Source organism: Dreissena polymorpha, chromosome 6 (genome assembly GCF_020536995.1).
Source record: "Dreissena polymorpha isolate Duluth1 chromosome 6, UMN_Dpol_1.0, whole genome shotgun sequence".
NCBI classification, from domain to species: domain Eukaryota; kingdom Metazoa; phylum Mollusca; class Bivalvia; order Myida; family Dreissenidae; genus Dreissena; species Dreissena polymorpha.
In genome coordinates this window covers 12,812,841-12,835,762 of record NC_068360.1, presented here as the reverse complement: position 1 = coordinate 12,835,762, position 22,922 = coordinate 12,812,841, and the positions used below count along the sequence as shown (strand labels likewise).

General features: G+C 37.5%; 2 protein-coding genes across 6 annotated transcripts in view; both read left to right on the top strand.

Moving 5' to 3' along the window:
• Positions 1–12,595, top strand: part of LOC127834192 (uncharacterized) — a 35,278-nt gene extending 22,683 nt beyond the window's left edge. For 2 of the 5 annotated variants that reach the window (XM_052359839.1, XM_052359840.1), the window contains 4 exons: positions 4,049–4,267; positions 7,080–7,143; positions 9,740–9,876; positions 11,094–12,595. In XM_052359839.1, coding sequence (XP_052215799.1) covers positions 4,049–4,267; positions 7,080–7,143; positions 9,740–9,876; positions 11,094–11,375 — 702 coding nt within the window. In that variant the 3' untranslated portion in view covers positions 11,376–12,595. Of the gene's footprint in view, positions 1–2,343; positions 2,564–3,003; positions 3,706–4,048; positions 4,268–7,079; positions 7,144–9,739; positions 9,877–10,044; positions 10,332–11,093 lie in introns of those variants that run through there. The other 3 variants (XM_052359837.1, XM_052359836.1, XM_052359838.1) reach the window with 3 other exon arrangements.
• A 4,006-nt stretch (positions 12,596–16,601) lies between these two features.
• On the top strand, positions 16,602–22,174 carry LOC127834290 (uncharacterized). Its single transcript, XM_052360007.1, has 5 exons — positions 16,602–16,668; positions 17,725–17,805; positions 19,787–19,967; positions 20,993–21,088; positions 21,293–22,174. Exons 1-5 carry the CDS (start codon positions 16,602–16,604, stop codon positions 21,489–21,491), a joined length of 624 nt encoding a protein of 207 aa, XP_052215967.1. The 3' UTR covers positions 21,492–22,174.
• Positions 22,175–22,922: the final 748 nt, after the last annotated feature.

Below are 22,922 nucleotides of genomic sequence, written 5' to 3'. Positions count from 1 at the left end.
TTGTATGTATATCATTGTCTTGTAATTGAAATGTCACATCATCAACACGCATATCTGAATGTGATTTACAATTATGTCTGTCGCATATACATACTTTAACATCGTAGAGGTGCTAAAATCTATCATTGAAGAAGACCGGGTGTAACACAGATTGCGTCCTATGGTTTTCAAACTGCTGTAACTAGTTGAGTTAGATAAGATGCAAAAACTTCAATGAAGATCCTGTCTAATGTCTAACATGTACATGTTAACACGACCATGTCTAACGTCAAGGATGCACCAAGATCCTGTATAATGTCTTACATGCACCACGACCATGTCCAGTGTCTAAGATGCACCAATATCATGTCTAACGTATTACATGCACCACGACCATGTATAATGTCTAAGATGCACCAAGATCCTGTATAATGTCTTACATGCACCACGACCATGTATAATGTCTAAGATGCACCAATATCATGTCTAACGTCTTACATGTACCACGACCATGTATAATGTCTAAGATGCACCAATATCATGTCTAACGTCTTTCATGTACCACGACCATGTATAATGTCTAAGATGCACCAATATCATGTCTAACGTCTTACATGTACCACGACCATGTATAATGTCTAAGATGCACCAAGATCCTGTATAATGTCTTACATGTACCACGACCATGTATAATGTCTAAGATGCACCAATATCATGTCTAACGTCTTACATGTACCACGACCATGTATAATGTCTAAGATGCACCAAGATCCTGTATAATGTCTTACATGTACCACGACCATGTATAATGTCTAAGATGCACCAAGATCCTGTATAATGTCTTACATGCACCACGACCATGTATAATGTCTAAGATGCACCAATATCATGTCTAACGTCTTACATGTACCACGACCATGTATAATGTCTAAGATGCACCAATATCATGTCTAACGTCTTACATGTACCACGACCATGTATAATGTCTAAGATGCACAGTGAGCTTGTTTTATGTCTAACATGTACCAGGATCATGTCTAATGTCAATTTGTACCTTGGGCCTAGACTGTCTAATGTCCAACATGTACCAGGACCATGTCAAATGTCAAAGATGCACAAAGAGCATGTTTAATGTCTAACATGCACCACTACCATGTCTTATGTCTAAGATGCCGAACGAGCCTGTCTAATTTCTAAGATGTACCACTACCATGTCTAAGCCTAAAATGTAGTACGGGTTTGTCTAACATCTAGTTCAACTAACTTGACTGAGTGGGGCAAAATATGGAGCTATGATTGTTCCTTGCTCGTATAGCCGTCTTTTTACAGTTCTACGAGTGTTCCTAGTTGGTTTAACCTTGTCTTTACGGGCTAATTATGGAGCGATGAGAATAGCAGACTTGTTTAAAAGACCGTCTGCGGGGCTTATGATGGAGCTATGAGCGTTTGTGGATTGTTAAACAGTATCTCTGTTGAACTCATTATACTGATAACATTTAGAATAAAGAGCGTTTAAGATTGGTTCATAGAGCTTTCAGTGTTTTGACTCGATTTTTTCTTCTCTAATTGAGCCTATTTTGGAGCTATGAGCATTCCAGGCTACCTTAGCCGTCTTCTATCGTCCCCTTTATTGACATATGCGTGGTTTAATCATGTCTTTGTAGGGCTCATTACGGGTCAATAAATGGTCCAGGATTTTTAACTGTCTCTCACAGGGACCCATTATTCTGTCGGGCCCATTATGGAGCTATGGGCTTGTTTACCTCTGTCTTCTGGGTCCATTATTGATGTATGAGTATTCCTTGCTTGTTTAACTGTCTTCTGGTGAGTCTCTCGTGGAGCTACGAGTATTCTGGTCTTGTTGAATGCTCAAGGCTGGTATGCCGTAACCGTCTCCTGTTTCCCACTATGGAGCTAAGATTTTTACAGGCTGGTTTAACCCTCAGTTTATTGATCCATAATGGGGTTATGATCGTGCATGCTGATCTATCCGTCTCAGGTTGAGCACATGATGGAGAAATGAGCGTTCCTGGCTGGTTTGACTGACTATCTATGGGCCCATTAAAGAGCAATAAGTGTTTCTGGCTGGTTTAACCGTCACCTATGGAAATACGAGCGTTCTGGTTGGTGTTGCCTAGATGACCTTTCTCCTCTGGGACCCTTAATAAGCTATTAGTTTTTTGTCACTCATGCAGCTACCATAATATTTCATATTATTATTCCATTTCGTTTCAATCAAATCCTAACACCTAATGATGTAAATACATCGTATTTAAAGGTCACATACGTTCAAATGATTCTTATAAAACATTGTGTCCAATAAAACAGCGTTTTGCACAACGTATGGAAGAGCTTGAACTGTATTTGAAATGTTGATGTATGTTTTCCAACTCTGGAATAAATCCGGCCCATTTCAATTTAAGATGGATACCAAAAATTAAACGTACACTAGACGCTTATAAAGCATAAGTACAGTACCCAAATAAATGTGGTATGGTGTCAACTAAACATGGTGTCTTATGCAAGGTCATCAGATTAAGTCAGCGGCCAGCATGGATGTTTCGGGTTTGAGAAACCTTTATCAGTAAGTAATACATACGCGAATGTTATTTTAGCAAATGATCGTTGCTGCACTACCAACTGCAATTTAATTGAAACAAAGTGTTGTTTATATAAAACTGAATGAAGCAATTTTAAAGATAATAAAAAATAATTAAACGTTGAAAATACATGTGTTCCATATTCGTTCTATACGCGATTGAATTATAATATGGATTGGTATACACCACTTACACTGGCCACACAGTTGGCGTGTTTAATTAAGCAGAGTTTAAATGCAAGCGGAGATAGTTTTGTATACAGTGCCGATAGAGTAAACTATTTATAATATGGATTTGTTTTCATTTTCATAACGGTTCATAACGTGTTATTGTTGCATACACATTAGTGCAAATGCGTATAATATTATATTTATATAATATGTGTTACTGTGTATAAATAAATGCTTATCTTAAACTGTTATAGTATGCGATACACTTGAAATGTGAACGTGGAATATTGATATGCATGCTGGGACAACTTGGATCGCTGTGCTATAAAAACAAATTCAGGTTACAACCTGGACACGTGACATTGACAACAGCAACATCACACAGTAATAGCTAAGCACAGATTATTGCTATTGGATGCACAGGAGCCCACTAAGCTTCGCGCAGGATAATCAGGAAGGTCAGCATTGAACGCGGGAGTGCACAGCAGGTATAGACCGGACATTATAAGACTACTACCATGACTGTTGAAGATCTTGAGACAGGTCTGAGAGAGCAATGTGCATACTGCAAAGCAAGGTGCAACAGTGCCCTGAGCCCGAATCGTGCCGTCACCATCTGCACATGCATTGTGACGCTTGTAGCGGTGGCGGTGGTGGGTGCTCTCCTCCTCCGAACGGGCTCTGATATCCGGCAGTGTACAACACTGATAAACAGAATGCAACACGATTTACGAAAGGCGCAATTCAAAATAAGAAGTCTTGAGACTGGCTTAAAAAATGTTCAGATTAAAAGTACTTTAAACGATCTCAAACATAAAATAGTATCAGAAAGTGACCGTAGTTACATGTTACTCAATGAGCTGATCGTTGCAATAAACGACGATGGTGAAAGTGAAAGTGCGGAAGCAAGCGATAAAGAATACGATAATCTTGCAGTGCCGTCTAGTATATCCGTGGTAGGTAATTCAATGCGCATTACTATTTAGTACAGGTGCTTAAAGTATTTGTAACTATTACAAAACAAGATCTGTGGTCGGTAACTTATCGCTTAGTTTATCAACTTATTACTGTGTGCACATGTACATGTACGTATGCATTTGCGGTGACCCAAACTGTGCGACATAGGTAATAGCGACAAACCTGACCTTTCGTGTTCCTTCTTTTCATCAGTCACTACCACCATTGTACAGATCTTTATATAAAGTACACACACATGCAACCATACATCTACGTGACATAACATGTTTGTACATTCTATTGTATAGCAATTATGTTCAAATACGGCAATTACGTTTACAGAAGAGTCCAAAGAATAACGACTCGTCGGGTCGTATGAGAGAACCTTTCTTTGCTGAAAAGACTGGGTACGACGATTCAAAAGATTTCCTGACGCGCTTATTATTACGCCAAAAGCGATCTGATGCAGTGTCCAGTGCAAGAAACCCACAGGCGGAACGACCAAAGGTAACCAAAACCCAGGGTGACAAGGGAAAGAAGAATGGAAAAAACAAGAAACAGGTATGATACATTACCATGTGTATTATTGTGATGTTCATACATTAACGGTATATATAAGTGTAATAACGATGAAAACAGCCATGTAGCACTTAGTTTCATGTCAAGTAAACCATTAAAATCAAAACTTATATTTCTGGGACTGTACACAAGCAGCTGCTTTATAATGTATTTAACCGCTTTGATTTTGATTAGGTCCTTCACTACTGTACGAACAATTTCACATCGTGCGATGCCACCATATAAAGGTGAACAAGAAATTTCCGGCTAAAACACGTATTTTTTGCAACAGGATTGAAGCGATTGTAGCGGTTTTTATTTTACATACAATAGCAGTTGAACAAGTAATATTTTAACAATCAACTATTTTGAAATTATTGCTGTTTAACACATTAAGCAAACAGCTTCCTGAAATTGAAATAATTAGTATGTATTTGTAAGTTTATTATACATTTTGCTTACAACAAACTATTGTTCATACATATAACGGCTCTTAACTGATTTTGTTAAGTAATGCATTTAGTCGTATACAAACAAAACTGAATGAAAACAAATGATTGGAGCAATCCAGTATTCAAACAATGCCGACATTGTAAGCCTAACAGAACCAGTATATACAGCGGTAATTTAACAACATTTTCTAATACTTGATTACAATATTGAATATGTACCACGATGAAACAAATCTTAACCTGTAATTTTCACACAACTTCCCTGCTGTTTACTTAAAATACCCAAAGCAAACATTTGAGAGCAGATACCTACTTTAAATGGATCAGTGTATATTTAGCATGACCTCTATTAGTTTAGATAGCAAAGTCTGCAAAGTCTACCCGGTTCATTTATTGGCTAAGATTATAGCCAATCGGATTAACTTCCTGATTAAAAATAGAATTGTCTGACCTAGATTAATACTGGGTAACGAAAATGTTGTCTTCTACACACCGGTTTGCCTTAAATTGATTGTAAGTAATCCTCCTGGTGTAAACTTGTGATCGAGTTGACAGGTAGCCACGTAGTGCATTCAATCGTTTACTTCATGTGATCCGATATTGACGAAATAAACTAACAAAGGTTTCTTACATATCTTTTAGTGTAATACTTTTCGTGCTTTTGTCGTATTAAACACATCGTAAAACGAAAATGTACACTAAAGCAATAATGACACAGTTACAAATGAACAATCAGTTAGTTCCATAGTCAGCTGTAATGTTCGCACAGAAGTACATGTAGTATCTCCATCTATCAATTAGTGGCTGTTATACACACAAAAACACTTACACCGCACTTATTTTAAGTTACGATAGTCTATTAAATATCGACATGGTACACACTAAACCTAACATTGAAAAAGACTTAATTGAACAGGCGGCTTATTTTATACTGGATATCAGGGAATGGTCGGGGGTTCCCCATGAAAATTCGACGTACATGAAATAATAAGGAACCCAGAGAGTCACGTCATGGTTAAACCGACCTGTGGTCGCAAGTAGGTGGGCCGATGTATGCGCGGGCGGCTCAACAATAACATATATGTAGTTTAACTAAAAAGGAATTCTAAAATGTCAATATAAAGTAAACAATTAATGCATCTGTAACTGATTTGTGTTTGTATTGACTACTTTTGCATACTTTGGCTTGTATCTTGAATGTTCATCATAGATCGACACATTGACGATGAATGTCAATTTTATTGATAGACCTGGATGGTCGGATAGTTACAGTAATCATTGTACTGAAATTACGTTGTTGTTCTGTTTTAATCCCATGGTGATTTTCGTCTCATAAGTTCGATAAACCTTACCTGTATGCCCGCGAAGTAGGGATTTATTAGTCTCACCTTGCGCCCGTGGGTGGAAGGTTTTTAGTGGCTGGATAGTTTATTTGGCCCAGTGCGTCCGGATTTCGTTTCCGCTCTGTAACGTTAACATGCATGTTTTTTAATGCAACATTAGATTATAGTTCTCCAGGACCAGATCTTTTCGAAGGTCGATGTCACAATTCAAGGTCAAAGGCCATTGAAGGTCTAATCGCTCTGTATTTTTACTTTAATATAATTTTGGGTTATCATTTTCCATGGCTAGACGATTTTTTGTATAACTTCAATGCTCCTTGGTGGATGTGCGAGGTCACAATATACGGTCAAATATCATGAATTTCAGTATTCGCTGTGTTTCTGAAAAAAACTTACGAGGAACGAGGATTTTAATATAACTTCGGATCATTATCCCCCATAGTACACCATACGCCATGGTATAAGGTAAATGCCACACTTTAATGTCAAAGATGAGTAATTAATGTGTCCAATATGTAACTTTACAATGCCTGGGTTGCTAGATGTTCGAATGTTAAAATAGCTTTTAGATATTATTTTCGACGACCAGATGGTGTGTTGCATACCTTTCTTATAGCTTTTATGTTAAAGGTCAAGCTACTTTTTTTTGCCAAATGTGAAATTTAATTATCTTAATTTTCCGTTCTGCAACATTTACCGCCTGGATGGTTCAATTTTAACAGCGCCGTGCAAAATGCTTATGCCCCTACGTTGAAGCGATGTTCAAAGTTCATGCCTATGAGTTTAAGTAAAATGTCTCAATGGCAAAGATCGTGCATTATCTTGTTTAGTTATGAATATAGTCCGCTCCTCTCCCCGACAACTATGCTTCGGAGGAAAATGTCACATTCTGTGCCACGCGTTGTTCTGTTAAGAGGCTTCAGATATAATCAATATACCTGTTTGTAAACACGACTCATTATCTTAACATTACTCTTTTTGCACACACTATTTGCATACTGTCCCCTACTTCTATTACAGATGCGGCTGCCAGCTATACAGTTAGTGGGTGGGGGTCCAGTCAGCCCCAGACAAGACAAAACAGGTAATATTAATCTTACAAGCGTAGTGAATACTTTTGTTAAGTCAGTTTAAAATCTTAAATGTTAATGTATATTATATCAATAATGTATTGTTTATTTCAAAAACTATCACGACTATATTAGAAACAAAATTTACGAACTCCGTATTGTAATTTGTAGTGACAGGTTTTTTTCTTTCTATTATAAAACACTGTCTCCTGATTTGAATTTATACGCACTTACAGGTGGTTAAAAAAGTTTTCTGGTTTACAATTATAACTACAAGCATTCGCTTAGAATTCTTATCGTAAACTATGATTCACAAATCACCTTAATGTTGAGTGGATTAACACATTATTTATATCCCCACAGGGATATGCATTCATTCAAACACCGCATTGCTATGTGCATTCACTCTCCCATAGGGATATGCATTCATTCAAACACCGCATTGCTATGTGCATTCACTCTCCCATAGAGATATGCATTCATTCAAACACCGCATTGCTATGTGCATTCACTCTTAATTAATATCCCCATACGGTTATGCATTCATTCAAACACCGCATTGCTATGTGCATTCACTCTCGCAAAGGGATATGCACTCATTCAAACGCCGCATTGCTATGTGCATTCACTCTCCCATAGGGATATGCATTCATTCAAACACCTCATTGCTATGTGCATTTAATCTCCCATAGGGATATGCATTCATTCAAACACCGCATTGCTATGTGCATTCACTCTCCCATAAGGATATGCATTCATTCAAACACCGCATTGCTATGTGCATTCACTCTCCCATAGGAATATGCATTCATTCAAACACCGCATTGCTATGTGCATTCACTCTTAATTAATATCCCCATACGGTTATGCATTCATTCAAACACCGCATTGCTATGTGCATTCACTCTTAATTAATATCTCCATACGGTTATGCATTCATTCAAACACCGCATTGCTATGTGCATTCACTTTTAATTAATATCCCCATACGGTTATGCATTTATTCAAACACCGCATTGCTATGTGCATTCACTCTCTCATAGGGATATGCATTCATTCAAACATCGCATTGCTATGTGCATTCACTCTTAATTAATATACCCATACGGATATGCATTCATTCAAACACCGCATTGCTATGTGCATTCACTCTTAGTTAATATCCCCATACGGTTATGCATTTATTTAAACACCGCATTGCTATGTGCATTCACTCTTAATTAATATCCCCATACGGTTATGCATTCATTTCTTCATCGCATTGTTGTGTTGTTTGATCCGCTTTATGACATTTTCATTTAAATGGTGAGCTTATTGAAATACGTTTAAACTCGGTCAAATTATTGACATTTCATTTACTTTGTCCTGTTGTTTACACAAATTCATTTGTTCACCTAACTGACAAATGCTTTCATTTCGTCTGAAAATTGTCCGATGTATTCTAACAATTCTATTATTGTCCTACGTATCCGAACAGCCTCATAATTGCCCTATGTATCCGAACAGTCTCATCGCCCTATGTATCCGAACAGTTTCATTATCGCCCTATCTATCCGAACAGTTTCATTATCGCCCTACGTATCCGAACAGTTTCATTATCGCTCTATGTATCCGAACAGTTTCATTATCTCCCTATATATCCGAACAGTTTCATTATCGCTCTATGTATCCAAACAGTTTCATTATCGCCCTATGTATCCGAACAGTTTCATTATCGCCCTATAAATCCGAACAGTTTCATTATCGCCCTATGTATCCGAATCGTCTCCTTATTGCCCTATGTATAAGAACAGTCCCATTATTTCCCTATGTATAAGTACAGTCACATTATTTCCCTATGTATTAGAACAGTCTCATTATTTCCCTATGTATCCGACCAGTTTCATTATTTCTCTATGTATCCGAATAGTCTCATTATTGTCCTATGTATCCGAACAGTTTCATTATTGTCCTATGTTTCCGAACAGCCTTAGTATTGCCCTATGTATAAGAACAGTTCCATTATTGTCCTATGTATCCGAACAGTCTCATTATTGCCCTATGTATCCGAACAGTCTCATTTTTGCCCTATGTATCCGAACAGCCTCATTATCGCCCTATGTATCCGAACAGCCTCATTATCGCCCTATGTATCCGAACAGCCTCATTATTAACCTATGTATCCGAACAGCATCATTATCGCCCTATATATCTGAACAGCCTCATTATTGTCCTATGTATCCGAACAGTCTCATTATTGCCCGATGTATCCGAACAGCCTCATTATTGCCCTATGTATCCGAACAGCCTCATTATTGCCCAATGTATCCGAACAGTCTCATTATTGCCATATGTATCCGAACAGCCTCATTATCGCCCTATGTATCCGAACAGCCTCATTTTTGCCCTATGTATCCGAACAGTATCATTATCGCCCTATGTATCCGAACAGTCTCATCTTAACCCAGTATATTAACAATGTTGCCGGATTCAATATGTATTTTACGCAGTTTCCTTTTTTTCCATGAGTTATCACTCAGTCTCCGTATTACAACATTTGTTCGCACAGTCTCCGTATTTCCATATAGGCAGTCTCCGTATTGCAAAATGTTTTGCCGTTGCCATTGCCAGATCTGAAAGGGCTCTGGCACCTGGACTTGGTGAACCCAGACTTGGCGACCTCAGGCGTTTTAAAGAATGCCTATCAGGCCAACAACGATGGGAGGATTCATATCGCCAAGAGTGGAGTCTACCTCATGTATGCCCAGGTATGTACAGTTGAGCTTACTACGCAGTTCCATAATCCTTTTCATGTAGGTGTTAACATTTTACGAACTCTTTTGAGATTTTGTGTTAAAAGAGTAAAGAAAAAATGCATGCAACACTCTTGGTCAGTCGTGTATGATGTTTACACTATTTAATTTAAATTCTGGCAGTTATCCATAAAGAAAGGATTCGAAGTAATAAAGCAAACTGGCTATGAGAAGACGGTGTTGATGGAGTGTTACATGGATCACATGTACAACCAGCACTCCACTGAGACATGTGTCTCCATCAGGCTTTACGTGAAGCCGGACGACACGGAGGACCGGATTTTCATCAAGGAGATGGAGGGAGCAGCGGGCGCCGTCTACGGGAGGGAATCCTCCGTGCTGGGGCTCATCAGAATAGACGACGTCCAGTCATTGTCGGCATTATTTGAATGAGCTTGACAGATTATCGCGTGTGTTTGCTCATAACAGTGCTGGTGCCATGCGTCTTACACATAGCACATACAGCGATAGCCATATCCTTTGGCCAAACAACAGTTGGTCTTCTATAGACTAATCGATCAAGTGCATTGAGGAATTTGCACAACTTACCCGTATTGTGCTAGAAAGCTCTTCCACTCGTATGAATAGTTGTGCAATATAGTTTTATGAATACTCAGCAATCATCATCGTACAATAAAGCACACTCACATGCTGCCCGACTCTTCTACAAATATTTACCGTTCAATACTGTTTTATGAAGATTTCTACGAATATCAACGGCCACTGTGCAAGGATAGTCAACGAATGCTCACGAGAAAGAATAGCAATGTAATTGACGTCGAACTTAATGGCAATGACATTTATATACTTTACTTTCTCTGATTTCTGTATAAAAAAATATCGTTTGCAATATGTTAATATATGTTTTCACAACGATCGATAATAGGTATATGATGTATAGAAATGAATGCGAATGTTGAGTTGAATATATTATTATGAATTATTAATGTGTATACATGTTTAGTGGATAGTAAATAAGTTATTTATGTAAATATAATTTCTCTATTTGACTTTTGATTAAAATGCGTTGATTTATGTAAAAATGCATTTGCAGAAACCTACCATTTGTGAAGGGTTGATATCTTTAATTTTAAAATGCTCCTATTTTTAACATGTGCTGTTTTTGTATCGTTAAGAAATCCAGTTGCTCGAGCCCTCCACTATTGTTTCAGATTACGCTCACTCACCAGAACAAGATAGGTTATCATGTGTTGAGAGGCACCCAGGACCAGCGGGAAATCCTCACCACGTGCACGCACATCACCAGCTATATCCGGCCCAGCAGTGAGACCACCGACGACAGGCCGGATCCTGCGTCATGCACCACCATCAAAATAGTCAAGCTTTACGAGAATGATAAAGTTTTTATTGAAGAGATCCCATCAAATACTGCAGCCAATTATTCCAAGACAACTAGCTTCTTTGGATTAATAAAAATTGACGACATCCAATGAACTAAATAAAAGAAACACCATTTTATTCCTGGGTACACCTGAGCACAATGGTTTTGCGGGACACAATTCTGTTAGTTTATTGACGTCTATTCTTTCAAATGGCATTCATACAACATGACTATAGAGGCTTGGAAAGTTGGAAACGTTGCTTTGGTTGCAAGTTTTGATTTGTTGTATGTGAAACATGTTCATCCACGTATGCGTTCAGTGTTTGTTAGCTTCGTGTTTGCAATCGTGATACATCGACTATCTTCGCAATCCTCGAAATTAAGCAATAAATCGTTTGCTGATTCAGAGTGCCGTGTTTGATGAATTCGGTTTGTCGTTATACGCTGTATCGTCTGGACTAGCTGTACAGTGACCACTTGTAGACGACAGTTTGAAGACAGGCAAAACTGTAGTAGAGGGCGGAATCTGTTAAACGCGTGTCCATTTTCAGTACAATTGGAAGGTGTGTTTTGTTATTTTTTAAGCATATGCTAACCCATGTATACATAAAGTAGTACGTTTTTCATTATTATTTTATCAATGTCTCTCTCTTGGTCTTTGGAGAAATATAGGTGTTACAGGTATAATATTTAGGCTATTAGCAACATTTTTAAATTGGTGATTATGTTTGCCATTCTGCATAATAATATTATTTATATACGCTTATGTGTGTATAAGTTGTTTGAGATGAGTATCGATCGCATTTAAAGGGGCCTTTTTAAGTTTTGGTAAAGTAACACAATTAAAAAATATATTTTTCAGATTATCACATTTTCCGTGCAGATATGATATTTGTGAGGAAACAGTTATACTGAACATTTACCGTGCTCTAAAATATCCATTTTATTTTTTTTAATAATTATATTTATCAATATAAATCATTTAATGTAAAACTTCAGTACATGCCAAAATCTGTAAAAAGGTCCCTTTAACAAACTTAAAAGACAAGCTAGGGGATGTTATCTTTGGTATGTAAAGCTGTTGTTAACTTTTAATCTCATGTTGCGTAGGGTTTTATTAATACATTAATGTACATATATGCCGGTTTATTATTTCTTATCATTATGTTCATTGAAATCTAAGCATTCACATGCTCGACCATATATAAACTGCAGTAGTTTTGAAAATGCGTAATCTTTGGTATTTACCTTTCATGTGCATGTGTATTACTATGTCTGTGTCATTGTTTGCCAATATTGACAATGTGCAATATTAAAAGATTTTGTTTTGTACTTTTTTGAATGTTTTACGTGTTTTTTCCGCAATCATTTACGGAAAAATATATCTTTAGTCTTTAAATGAATGCAGTGAATATAAGGCAACAGAATGCATTCAGTGAATATAAGGCAACTTAATGCATGTAGTGAATATAAGGCAACATAATGCATGTTGTGATTATAAGGCAACATAATGCATGCAGTGAATACATGGCAACATAATGCATGCAGAGAATATAAGGCAACGTAATGCATGCAGTGAATATAAGGCAACATAATGCATTCAGTGAATATACGGCAACTTAATGCATGAAGTGAATATAAGGCCACAAAATGTATGTAGTGAATATAAGGCAACATAATGCATGCAGTGAATATAAGGCAACATAATGCATGCAGTGAATATAAGGCAACGTAATGCATGTAGTGAATATAAGGCAACATAATGCATGCAGTGAATATAAGGCAACATTATGCATGCAGTGAATATAAGGCAACGTAATGCATGCAGTGAATATAAGGCAACATAATGCATTCAGTGAATATAAGTCAACATAATGCATGCAGTGAATATAAGGCAGCATAATGCATGCAGTGAATATAAGGTAACATAATATATGTAGTAAATATAAGGCAACATTATGCATGTAGTGAATATAAGGCAACAAAATGCATGTAGTGAATATAAGGCAACATAATGCATGTAGTGAATATAAGGCAACATAATGCATGTAGTGAATATAAGGCAACATAATGCATGCAGTGAATATAAGGCAACATAATGCATGCATTGAATATAAGGCAACGCAATGCATGCAGTGAATATAAGGCAACATAATGCATTCAGTGAATATAAGGCAACATAATGCATGTAGTGAATATAAGGCAGCATAATGCATGCAGTGAACATAAGGCAACATAATGTATGCAGTGAATATAAGAAAACATAATGCATGTAGAGAATATAAGGTAACATAATAAATGCAGTGAATATAAGGTAACATAATGCAAATTCTCATATGAACTAAAGTGCAGCTTAAGTTTCAGCTTCTTGAAACGCAGTTATGTGACTTTTAACACATCAAGTTAAGTATGCACTTATCAAATAAATCTACATTGACAATTTATACCCGAGCTTTACATGGATACAAACCATTTTAAAAAGAACAGCACACCAAAATAAAATATATTTACAACCAAGGAAATTCACGATGCTTTTTTACAAGGGCTTGTTTTGGGATGGTTAACAATTCATGCATGATTAGTTAAAAATATTCAAGGGCTGTCACTCATCTGAACGTAATCACCATGGTGCAAGATCTGTACTTCTTAACAAACGAACCGACATCGTTGTTACTTTCGCAGCTGCAAGACCTAAGTAAAGGGGCTGACACAAGCTATTTGATTATACAGGCTAAGGCAATTTTTAATAAGCTCGCATTTGGCGAACTCAGTAACCTTTTTCTATGCGATGTTTAAATAATTTAAAGGGTTTGAGATCTTTTCATCAGATGCGGCAACACTTGAAACACATAAATGATAAATCTTCAAAGTTTCTTACACCGCTGTGGCGTCCGTTAATTATGAGGACTGCATGGTTGCAAAATGACAGTTGTTATTGTTCAGTATAAGAATACGAAGCCAATTTAAACGCTAAAAATGTTTGCAAAATGGTTTAATATGAACATAGACAACGGTTGCATTACGCGGTATACATGGCAAGAGATAAAAGAGAATAAATAATGTTCGACAGGTACCTGTGTCAAGTCACTTTAGGAAATTGTATAATTGCATGACAAGTTTAAAATATGTGCTATTAGTTTCCGCACTAAGCTCCTGTAGGTCGCGTAAAAGTTAAACTAAGGTTCAAGTGGATGCAGATCTAAAGAGCACACGACCGTTTCAGGAATAATTATTGCTCTTGTAATTAATAATTCCTTTATCATCAAAATACTATTTATTGTAAACGGTCGTAACGCATCTATCCGCAATCGGTACAGTGCAGGTCGTGTGTTGCATAAGAAAGGCGTCGGCTGATATTGATAATGAAACCGTCTGGTTAAAATATTAGCAATGTAAATAAGTTATAACAAACAAGAGCCTTCAGAGTGGACTGCCAGGCGCTGCATACTGCTACCGTTTGATGCGAAATCGAACAAGTCAACAAACTAATTCTCCTGGTTCTACTTAAGGAAAACCCTATGAAAAAGAATGTTTAAACTTAAATGAATATGAATTGATTACCTTAATATTTTGCTATATCAACCTTTACTGTGTTATATAATAGAGGAATAAGAATATTCGACATAAGAAAAGCAGTAAGTAAACAAATCATTTGTTTTTCAATGAACCTAAAAAGAAACGTTAGTTGGAATTTACACCGCCTGCGTCTATGTAGTCAACTTAATTAATAAGTTAGTGTGTTGATGGTATTTTCCTTTCGAGCCATTCACAATTTTGAAACCAGTATTTTGCATTGCGTGTGCTCCAATTAGACATGTATTTTAAGCATTTTAAAGCATTTTTATCACTTACATCTGTATAATATCGTCAACCCAAATACCGCTCCAAAGTGTGTTTTACGGCAAAGATGCCTTTCGTTGAACTGAAGAAGGATCAGGCAAGAATACAAGACGGATATTTCATAGCTTTTGTCATACATAAACATCTGATAATACTTATAAGCAAACAGAATGTCAGATATGTATGAAAACATTTTATTCACACACAAGTCGTACACATTTTGGTTTCTGGACTGATAGGCCTACAGGTTGCGTTGCTTAATTTAGGTGCACAGCCATCATGCGAGCAAAGGCTCGGTGTAATGACAGCTACACTACAACGATTATAAGGAGTAAGACTTGCAGTAAAGAATGTTGGTGCAAACATCGTTCAATTTTCTTTTGCCTTAGAAAGCATACATTCTTACGAGTTCATTCGGCAAATAATACTGCGAGAGATGTTAGCGCACTAAAAATGCGCAATATCAATTCGTGATACTTAACGAAATACCAAATTTAAGTCAACTGCCCCTTTAATGTTAATTGTTATGTTATAAATCTTGGTAAAGTACACTGAGAAAGTAGAGAGTACTCAAATGCTGGCTAAAGCTAGCACTATGCATTTTAAACTGTGACGTAACCGACGGTATTTTTTTTGTAAGGAAATGAATTGTTGTCGTTTCTATCGCCTGAGCTTATAGGTGTCGACAAATACAAACAATATGATTGGATTATCTAACTACGCATTTGTCTGATTGTGATCGAGTACTTAACAACGGCCGGGCTGTATCGCCCTCAGTTATACGGGAGCTAGTGCATACGACGGCGGTGAAGAATGTGACAGCCTTAACGACAATCACAGTAGACATGCACAGCTCTGCTCATCCGGAAATGGACTCAACAGTGTCAAAATGCCTTAACATTCAGAAGGACATGCACGCATGCAGGGATCTGATCATTGGAATGGAAGGCGTCAAATCAGAAAGCTTACATCGCCGATTGTGCAGCCGTTTCGCAAGAGTCTTTTGGTGCCGGAGTGTCGTCATCTCAATGCTGCTCGTATCGTTCATCTCGCACCTGCTGTTGCACGTGCAGCTCGGCGAGGTGCGCGAGGTGGTCCGGGTGCAGCGGGACAGGATAGAAGATCTGATGGAGGTCTCACACATACTACTCAATGAGGACACGTCATTCAAGGTATGCACACAGTCGGAGTCTGTCTTGGTACTAACCTGGTAATAGTATGATGGATAGAGCTGCCGTTGAATGCTTATAATTGAATACTAATTGTTAACTCTAAAAGTTCATAATATATCCTCAGAACAAGCTTATGTTGAATAAACCAGCATACTTCGACTAGTTTTATTTATCTATTTATTTATTTTTCATCAAGTTATTTATTTCATTTGTTGATTTATGTCATTATCCTTTTTACAGATTATCTATTACATTATTAATGTATAAACATATGTTATTATCCAAGTGATTTATTTTGATGTTTTGACAATTATTGATCTTTTTTAATGTTGCTGCAGACCAGATCTAAGCTAGAGTCGCAGGATCAGATTCAGAGATCCGGGACTTCTCGGAGTGAGTACACCTTCATATTAACATGCTTGATATAAGAACAAATGCATCACGCTGCATCAAAAGTATATTGTATAATAAAGGCGACACTATTTTAACACTGTGCATGGTTTTTCAATACTGAAATAACACTTTATAAAGCAAAACACAATGTAGAGATATATAAAGCAATAAGCAATAACACAATGTAGAGATAAACAAATGGTATAGTCAGTTTTCGTTTTTTTCATTTATTCCTGCTTATTGAATAATTTAGTTTACACGTATTTACATAATACAACAGATTCACATGTACGTAATATGTAACGCTTACTAATTATGAGGTCAATAAATCGCGTTTCAAAATCCAGAATTTCCGCTTGAAATGACATACATAAATATTGCAAAAAAACAACACTAGAATGTCAGCTTGAAATGGTCATACGAAAATAATGGGAAAAACAACCGATTTTCAATTTAAACTTCTTTTAAAAGAAGAAAAACCATTTCATGTGTAACCACGTTATGTGTTATTTATGTTTTATATTTTACATTAAGCATTTAAATACAAAAAAAACTAGTAGCGTTTCAAAATAAATACGATGGTTTGTTAAACGCTGATTCAATTCCATTATTTGGAAACCTTACTATCAATTACCTATATATGCTTATTACTTGGTTATATGACGATATGCATAAAAAAACGTGTAATCAGTTGTTAATATCAATGGGTGAATTAGCAATAACCTGTCTTAAAAAGGCGTTGACAAATCTGTTTTAGTAAGTTATAGATAAAACTATATTTGTAATAAATAATAAAAATAACAACATGGAAATGTTTTAGTAAGTTATAGATACAACTATATTTGTAATAAATAATAAAAATAACAACATGGAAACCATATTCATTAGTAAATGTATAGGTCGTCGAATTACCATCTGTTTTGATATTGCACTTTTTTGAACATATACAGTAGGACGATATCATTTGAACGTATGTTTATTGCTATTGGTCGGTGTACCCGGATTCGTATTGGGTTTATGTGCTTTACACACAATCAGTGAGTTCAATCTCCGTAGGGGCCAGACAGAAGCGCCACGTGCCAGCCAGTCCGAACTTCTTCTTCCGTGGGCGGTCTGGTGTCAATCCCAGCACAAGAGGTAAGTCTACAAATCAACTACCTCTTTCGTATTAACATTGCAACTGAGATACGCAATTATAATAAAAAGAAAGGATAATACAATTATGTATAACGTTACAACACATATCTACAGTTAAAACAATTTACTAGGAGAGTTAACCGTTTGTGTTGCCCATTATTTGTAGTCGGGTATGTTTATATTAATAACCAGATTAACATGTTCAACGAGGTAACGTACATTAAGTATTTTTCAAAAAACATGTACGTATGGATTTCAAACAAGCGCGTTAAAATACAAAATGTCATAAGCTGTGAAACATTCCGACCAAACGTTGTCTTGACAGCCATTGAGGTTGATTGTTTGTGAAGCCGTGATTTTCATTATTGCTTATTCTAAGAGCAATACCACGAATCCGTATGTTGCTATATATTAGTCGTTATACGACATGTTAAGATCTCAAAGGTCGTTATGTGGCATGTTTAGTTAAGAAATGCCGTTGTGGGTCACTGCACTGTCCCATAGGTCGTTATGCGGCTTGTAAATGTCTCACAGGTCGTTATGCGGCATGTTAAGGTCTCAATGCGTTATGCAGCATGTTAAGGTGTCACAGGTCGTTGTGCGTCATGTTATGGTCTCACAGGTCGTAGTGCGTCATATTAAGGTCTCACAGGTCGTTATGCGTCATGTTAAGGTCTCACAGGTCGTTATGCGGCATGTAAAGTTCCAAGAGGTCGTTATGCGGCATGTTACGGTCTCACAGGTTGTTATGCGTCATGTTAAGGTCTCACAGGTCGTTGTGCGGCATGTTAAGGTCTCATGGGTCGTTATGCGGCATATTAAGGTCTCACAGGTCGTTGTGCGGCATGTTAAGGTCTCACATGTCGTTATGCGGCATATTAAGGTCTCACAGGTTGTTATGCGGCATGTTAAGGTCTCATGGGTCATTATGCGGCATGTTAAGGTCTCACAGGTCGTTATACGGCATGTTAAGGTCTCAAAGGTCGTTATGCGGAATATTAAGGTCTCACGGGTCGTTATGCAGCATGTTAATGTCTCACAGGTCGCTGTGCGGCATGTTAATGTCTCATCGGTCGTTATTCGGCATGTTAGGTCTCACAGGTCGTTGTGTGTCATGTTGAGGTTTCACAGGTCGTTATGCGGCATGTTAAGGTCTCACAGGTCGTTGTACGTCATGTTAAGGTCTCACGGGTTGTTATGCGGCATGTTGAGGTCTCACAGGTCGTTATGCGGCATGTTAAGGTCTCACAGGTCGTTGTACGTCATGTTAAGGTCTCACGGGTTGTTATGCGGCATGTTAAGGTCTCACAGGTTGTTATGCGGCATATTACTTTGTAAATGTTCAAAATGTCGTTATTCGGCATGTTATGTTTCCAGAGGTCGTTATGCGGTATTTTTATGTCCCAGAGGTTGTTATGATTAGGTATCACATGTCGTTATACGGAATGATAAGGTTTCAACGTCGTTACGCTGCATGTAAAGGTCTCTAAGGCGTTACGCGGCGTGTTAAGGTCTCAAAAGCGTTGTGCGGCATGTTAACGTCTCGGATGTCGTTATAGATGTGATTTTTGCAATAGACTTTATAACAATACACGTGCATGTGAACATCCCTTGCTTAGCGGACGTAACACGTGGTTGTGATTTGTAGGGCAGCATTGTCTCATTGGAACACACCACACTGAATCGGAACACATATTTGTATGATTATGTTAAGAAACAAACTGGAGGTGTTCCGTTGGAGTTGTAATGTAATGTGCATCTGTGAGAAAAAAGACATGCACATTTGCCAATCCTAAAATTGCTCTGCCGAAATCTACGTCCCAACTATAAAATGCATTTTGTGAGAACGAGTGGGAACCTGGTCATGCCTAGCATTTGAGAGTTGTAACACGTTTCCGGGAATTTCCCTTGTGACAATAACAGGGAGAGCTGTGTTTAACAAGGAGCACAAACAAACAGCGTACTTTTACCTCCTATGCAGCTGGTGTGTTCTTGTGGGAGACTTCGTCGGAGAGCTTCTCGGATGTTAACTCGTTCGAAAGGGCTGAGACGAATGCAGGCTTCGTGGAGAACGTTACTGTGCTCGCGCCGGGCGTCTATTACGTGTTCGCGACCATCGTAGTGCACGGCCGCCGGCCCCGTAACGGGGAGCTCGAGCAGAGGTACGCGACCCAGAGGCCGGCACGGAAAGCTCCTGATAAACGTAGTAACCACAGTTCTGATTTAAACACAATTGAACTGCATTTGTCAGTTTAAAAACAAATACATCATATTTCATACAAACATGAAATTTTACACTTTTATTAAGGAGCTTTTTGGAGACTGACCTAAAGGCAGTATGGGTATCTGTTGTTATTGTTCCTTTCTGTCTTTTTGTTTGCTATAATTCTATATAATACTTGTGATTTTTTATGAACAACCTTTCTCTTATACAAACAATGAATGATCACTTTCGTTGCGAAAAAATAAGTGTTTATTGAGCGCTTTTATGATTTTAAATTGACATTTTGTAATCTAACAATGAATGTGGATCGTTCTTGCTAGTAATTCGCATTAATACCGGTTAATATGTTCATGGTTAATGAGTGAGAACAAAACGGTGTTCTGGTACTGCTGACTCGGTTTGACTCAACTCAACTCAGTTATCGTAAATATAAAATATATCAACTTGTTATGCTGGTTGCTCATCAGATTATAAAAGGCATGTACAGTATTTCCACCCATATACCAGTTATATAGAAATTCTCTACTGACAACCTCATATTTACTGCATGGAAAAAAGGCATGATATTTACAATCAGTAAGAGAAAAAAAATTATCGTAAAAACAAAAATAACATATTCTCAAAGTGTATGCAACATGTAATTGTCTACCAATTTCACTATTTAATTTGTGGTTGGAGCACCTAAAGTTGTCAAAGGCTGTCTTATATTTTAGCGGAAATACAAAACAATGCGAAATTTAACAAACTTATCATTTAACAATGGTGATCATCCAAAAGTACTGAGAAATACACCTTAAAACATAAGTATATACCATGGAATGAAATTCTGTTGAATGTATAAATGCCCGTGTTGAGAACATCGTTACACGCCGACTCATATTTGCTGCATGTTAAACGCTGATATAGATGCATTTGCATCTGGCATAGAGCACGATTCTAACGTGCGTTCTGGTTGTTCTCCAGCGCCGTCTATCCGCCGATGGGCGCGATGTTGCACCGCCGGAAGTCAGGAGGCGAGGAGGAAGTGTTGGACGTCTCCTTCTGCACCCAGGATGACAGGTACGCGTGTTCGCGCTGGCAGGTACTCAGTTGCAACTTAACAGATAGATGACAAAGTTGTGTGCATCCATGACGCTGAATGAGATTCAAACTTTCGCTTTTCAGTATGTATGCAGTTTCAGATCTAAAACACAAACATGAGCTGCTGTCAGTATCATGCTATAGCTGTTGTTACGCATAATGTTCAGCTCCCACTGATTGCAGGGGTGCGGAGTTCGGGTACGGCCTGGGCGACTACCCGCTGGACTCCGTGCAGCTCCGGGGCCTCTACTACCTTGACTTCAGGGACACCATTTGGGTCACCAAACCCACCAACATGGAGAATAACCCCAAGGGCGAGACGTACCATTCCGAGCAAACTGATATGCACTTCGGTGCATTTATGGTGGATAAAGCTGTCTAAAGCCATATGTGAACTGTATGAACCAATACCATTTACTTAGGACAACTTTTATTAAGTATGATGTGGTTGTAAAAGAGGTCATTTCATCGGCTTTAACTGAATGCCGGTTGGGTGTTTTGGTTTCGTGTGTGTGTTGATACTGATGTTAATCAGTATTGTGTACGTTTTATAAACCCACGAGACCACGGTGGAAACACCAATCTAAGGGAAGCAATTCATAGTAAGCACACTGGCTAACATTTCATGCATGGATACAATTGTAAACTAAATCAGTTAATCAAAATGTGTTTACGATTTATATTGATTGTTTTGTTTTACTCGTTTATGATGTTGTTGGTGGTGTTTAAATTCTACTTCCGATGTAGCATTTGTTGTTATTGTTTTTTGATGTGAAAAGTATTATTATTAGGAGGTTTAATTTGCTTTTGCATCATACATGCTTCGCAAACTTTATAATCCGATCGCACGTGTTTTTTAATGCATTGTTATTTTCTGGCTTCATTTACACGAGTGAAGTTTAACAACACTTTCAGTGCAAATGGGACATGCCAACATAGCTGCAAAACATGTCGATAATAAAAATGTCTTCATATACATGTTAATGTAGTTCATTCAGGTGTAAATTGTACAGCATGTGTTTATTTTTGATATTAATTATGAGATTAATAAATTATTGACATTTCCATCTGAGTTGTTCTACTCGTAGTATGATAGAAACGTGATTTTGTTAAGGGATAATTCGAACCGTGGAGCTCTATAAGTACTAAACTTATGGAAGAAATGCACAATAATACGAATATATATAAAGGAATAACGTAGATATAAATTAATGAGTAGCAAGTGTTGCACACCAAATAAATGCACGTGTCATAAAGACTATGTCTGTTTTCTGTATCACATACTTGTTTCATGCGCTTGTGTCTTCTTGTACTTGATAAACTACTGGTGGCCCCTATGTTATCTGTTTCTGGATGACATACTGGTTTTCATGTACTCTATTTCTATATCACAGACTGGTTTTATGTTCGATGCCTCTTCTGTTGCACAGACTGATTTAAGTATCATGGTGTTTGTTTCTTTCACAACAGACTGGTTTCATGTACACTGTGTCTTCTGTCCCTAGGTCTCAGACGGGTTTTTATGTACACTGTGTATTCTGTTCCTATATAACAGACTGGTTTCATGTACACTGTGTCTTCTGTTCCTAGATCACAGACTGGTTTCATGTACACTGTGTATTCTGTTCCTATATAACATACTGGTTTCTTCTGTTCCTCGATCACAGACTGATTTTGAGTACATTATGTTGTCTCTTCCTATAAAACAGACTGGTTTCATGTCCAGTGTGTCTTCTGTTTCTAGATAACTGGCTGCTTTCATGTACACTGTGTCTTCTGTTTTAAGATCACACACTGGTATCATGTGTTCTTG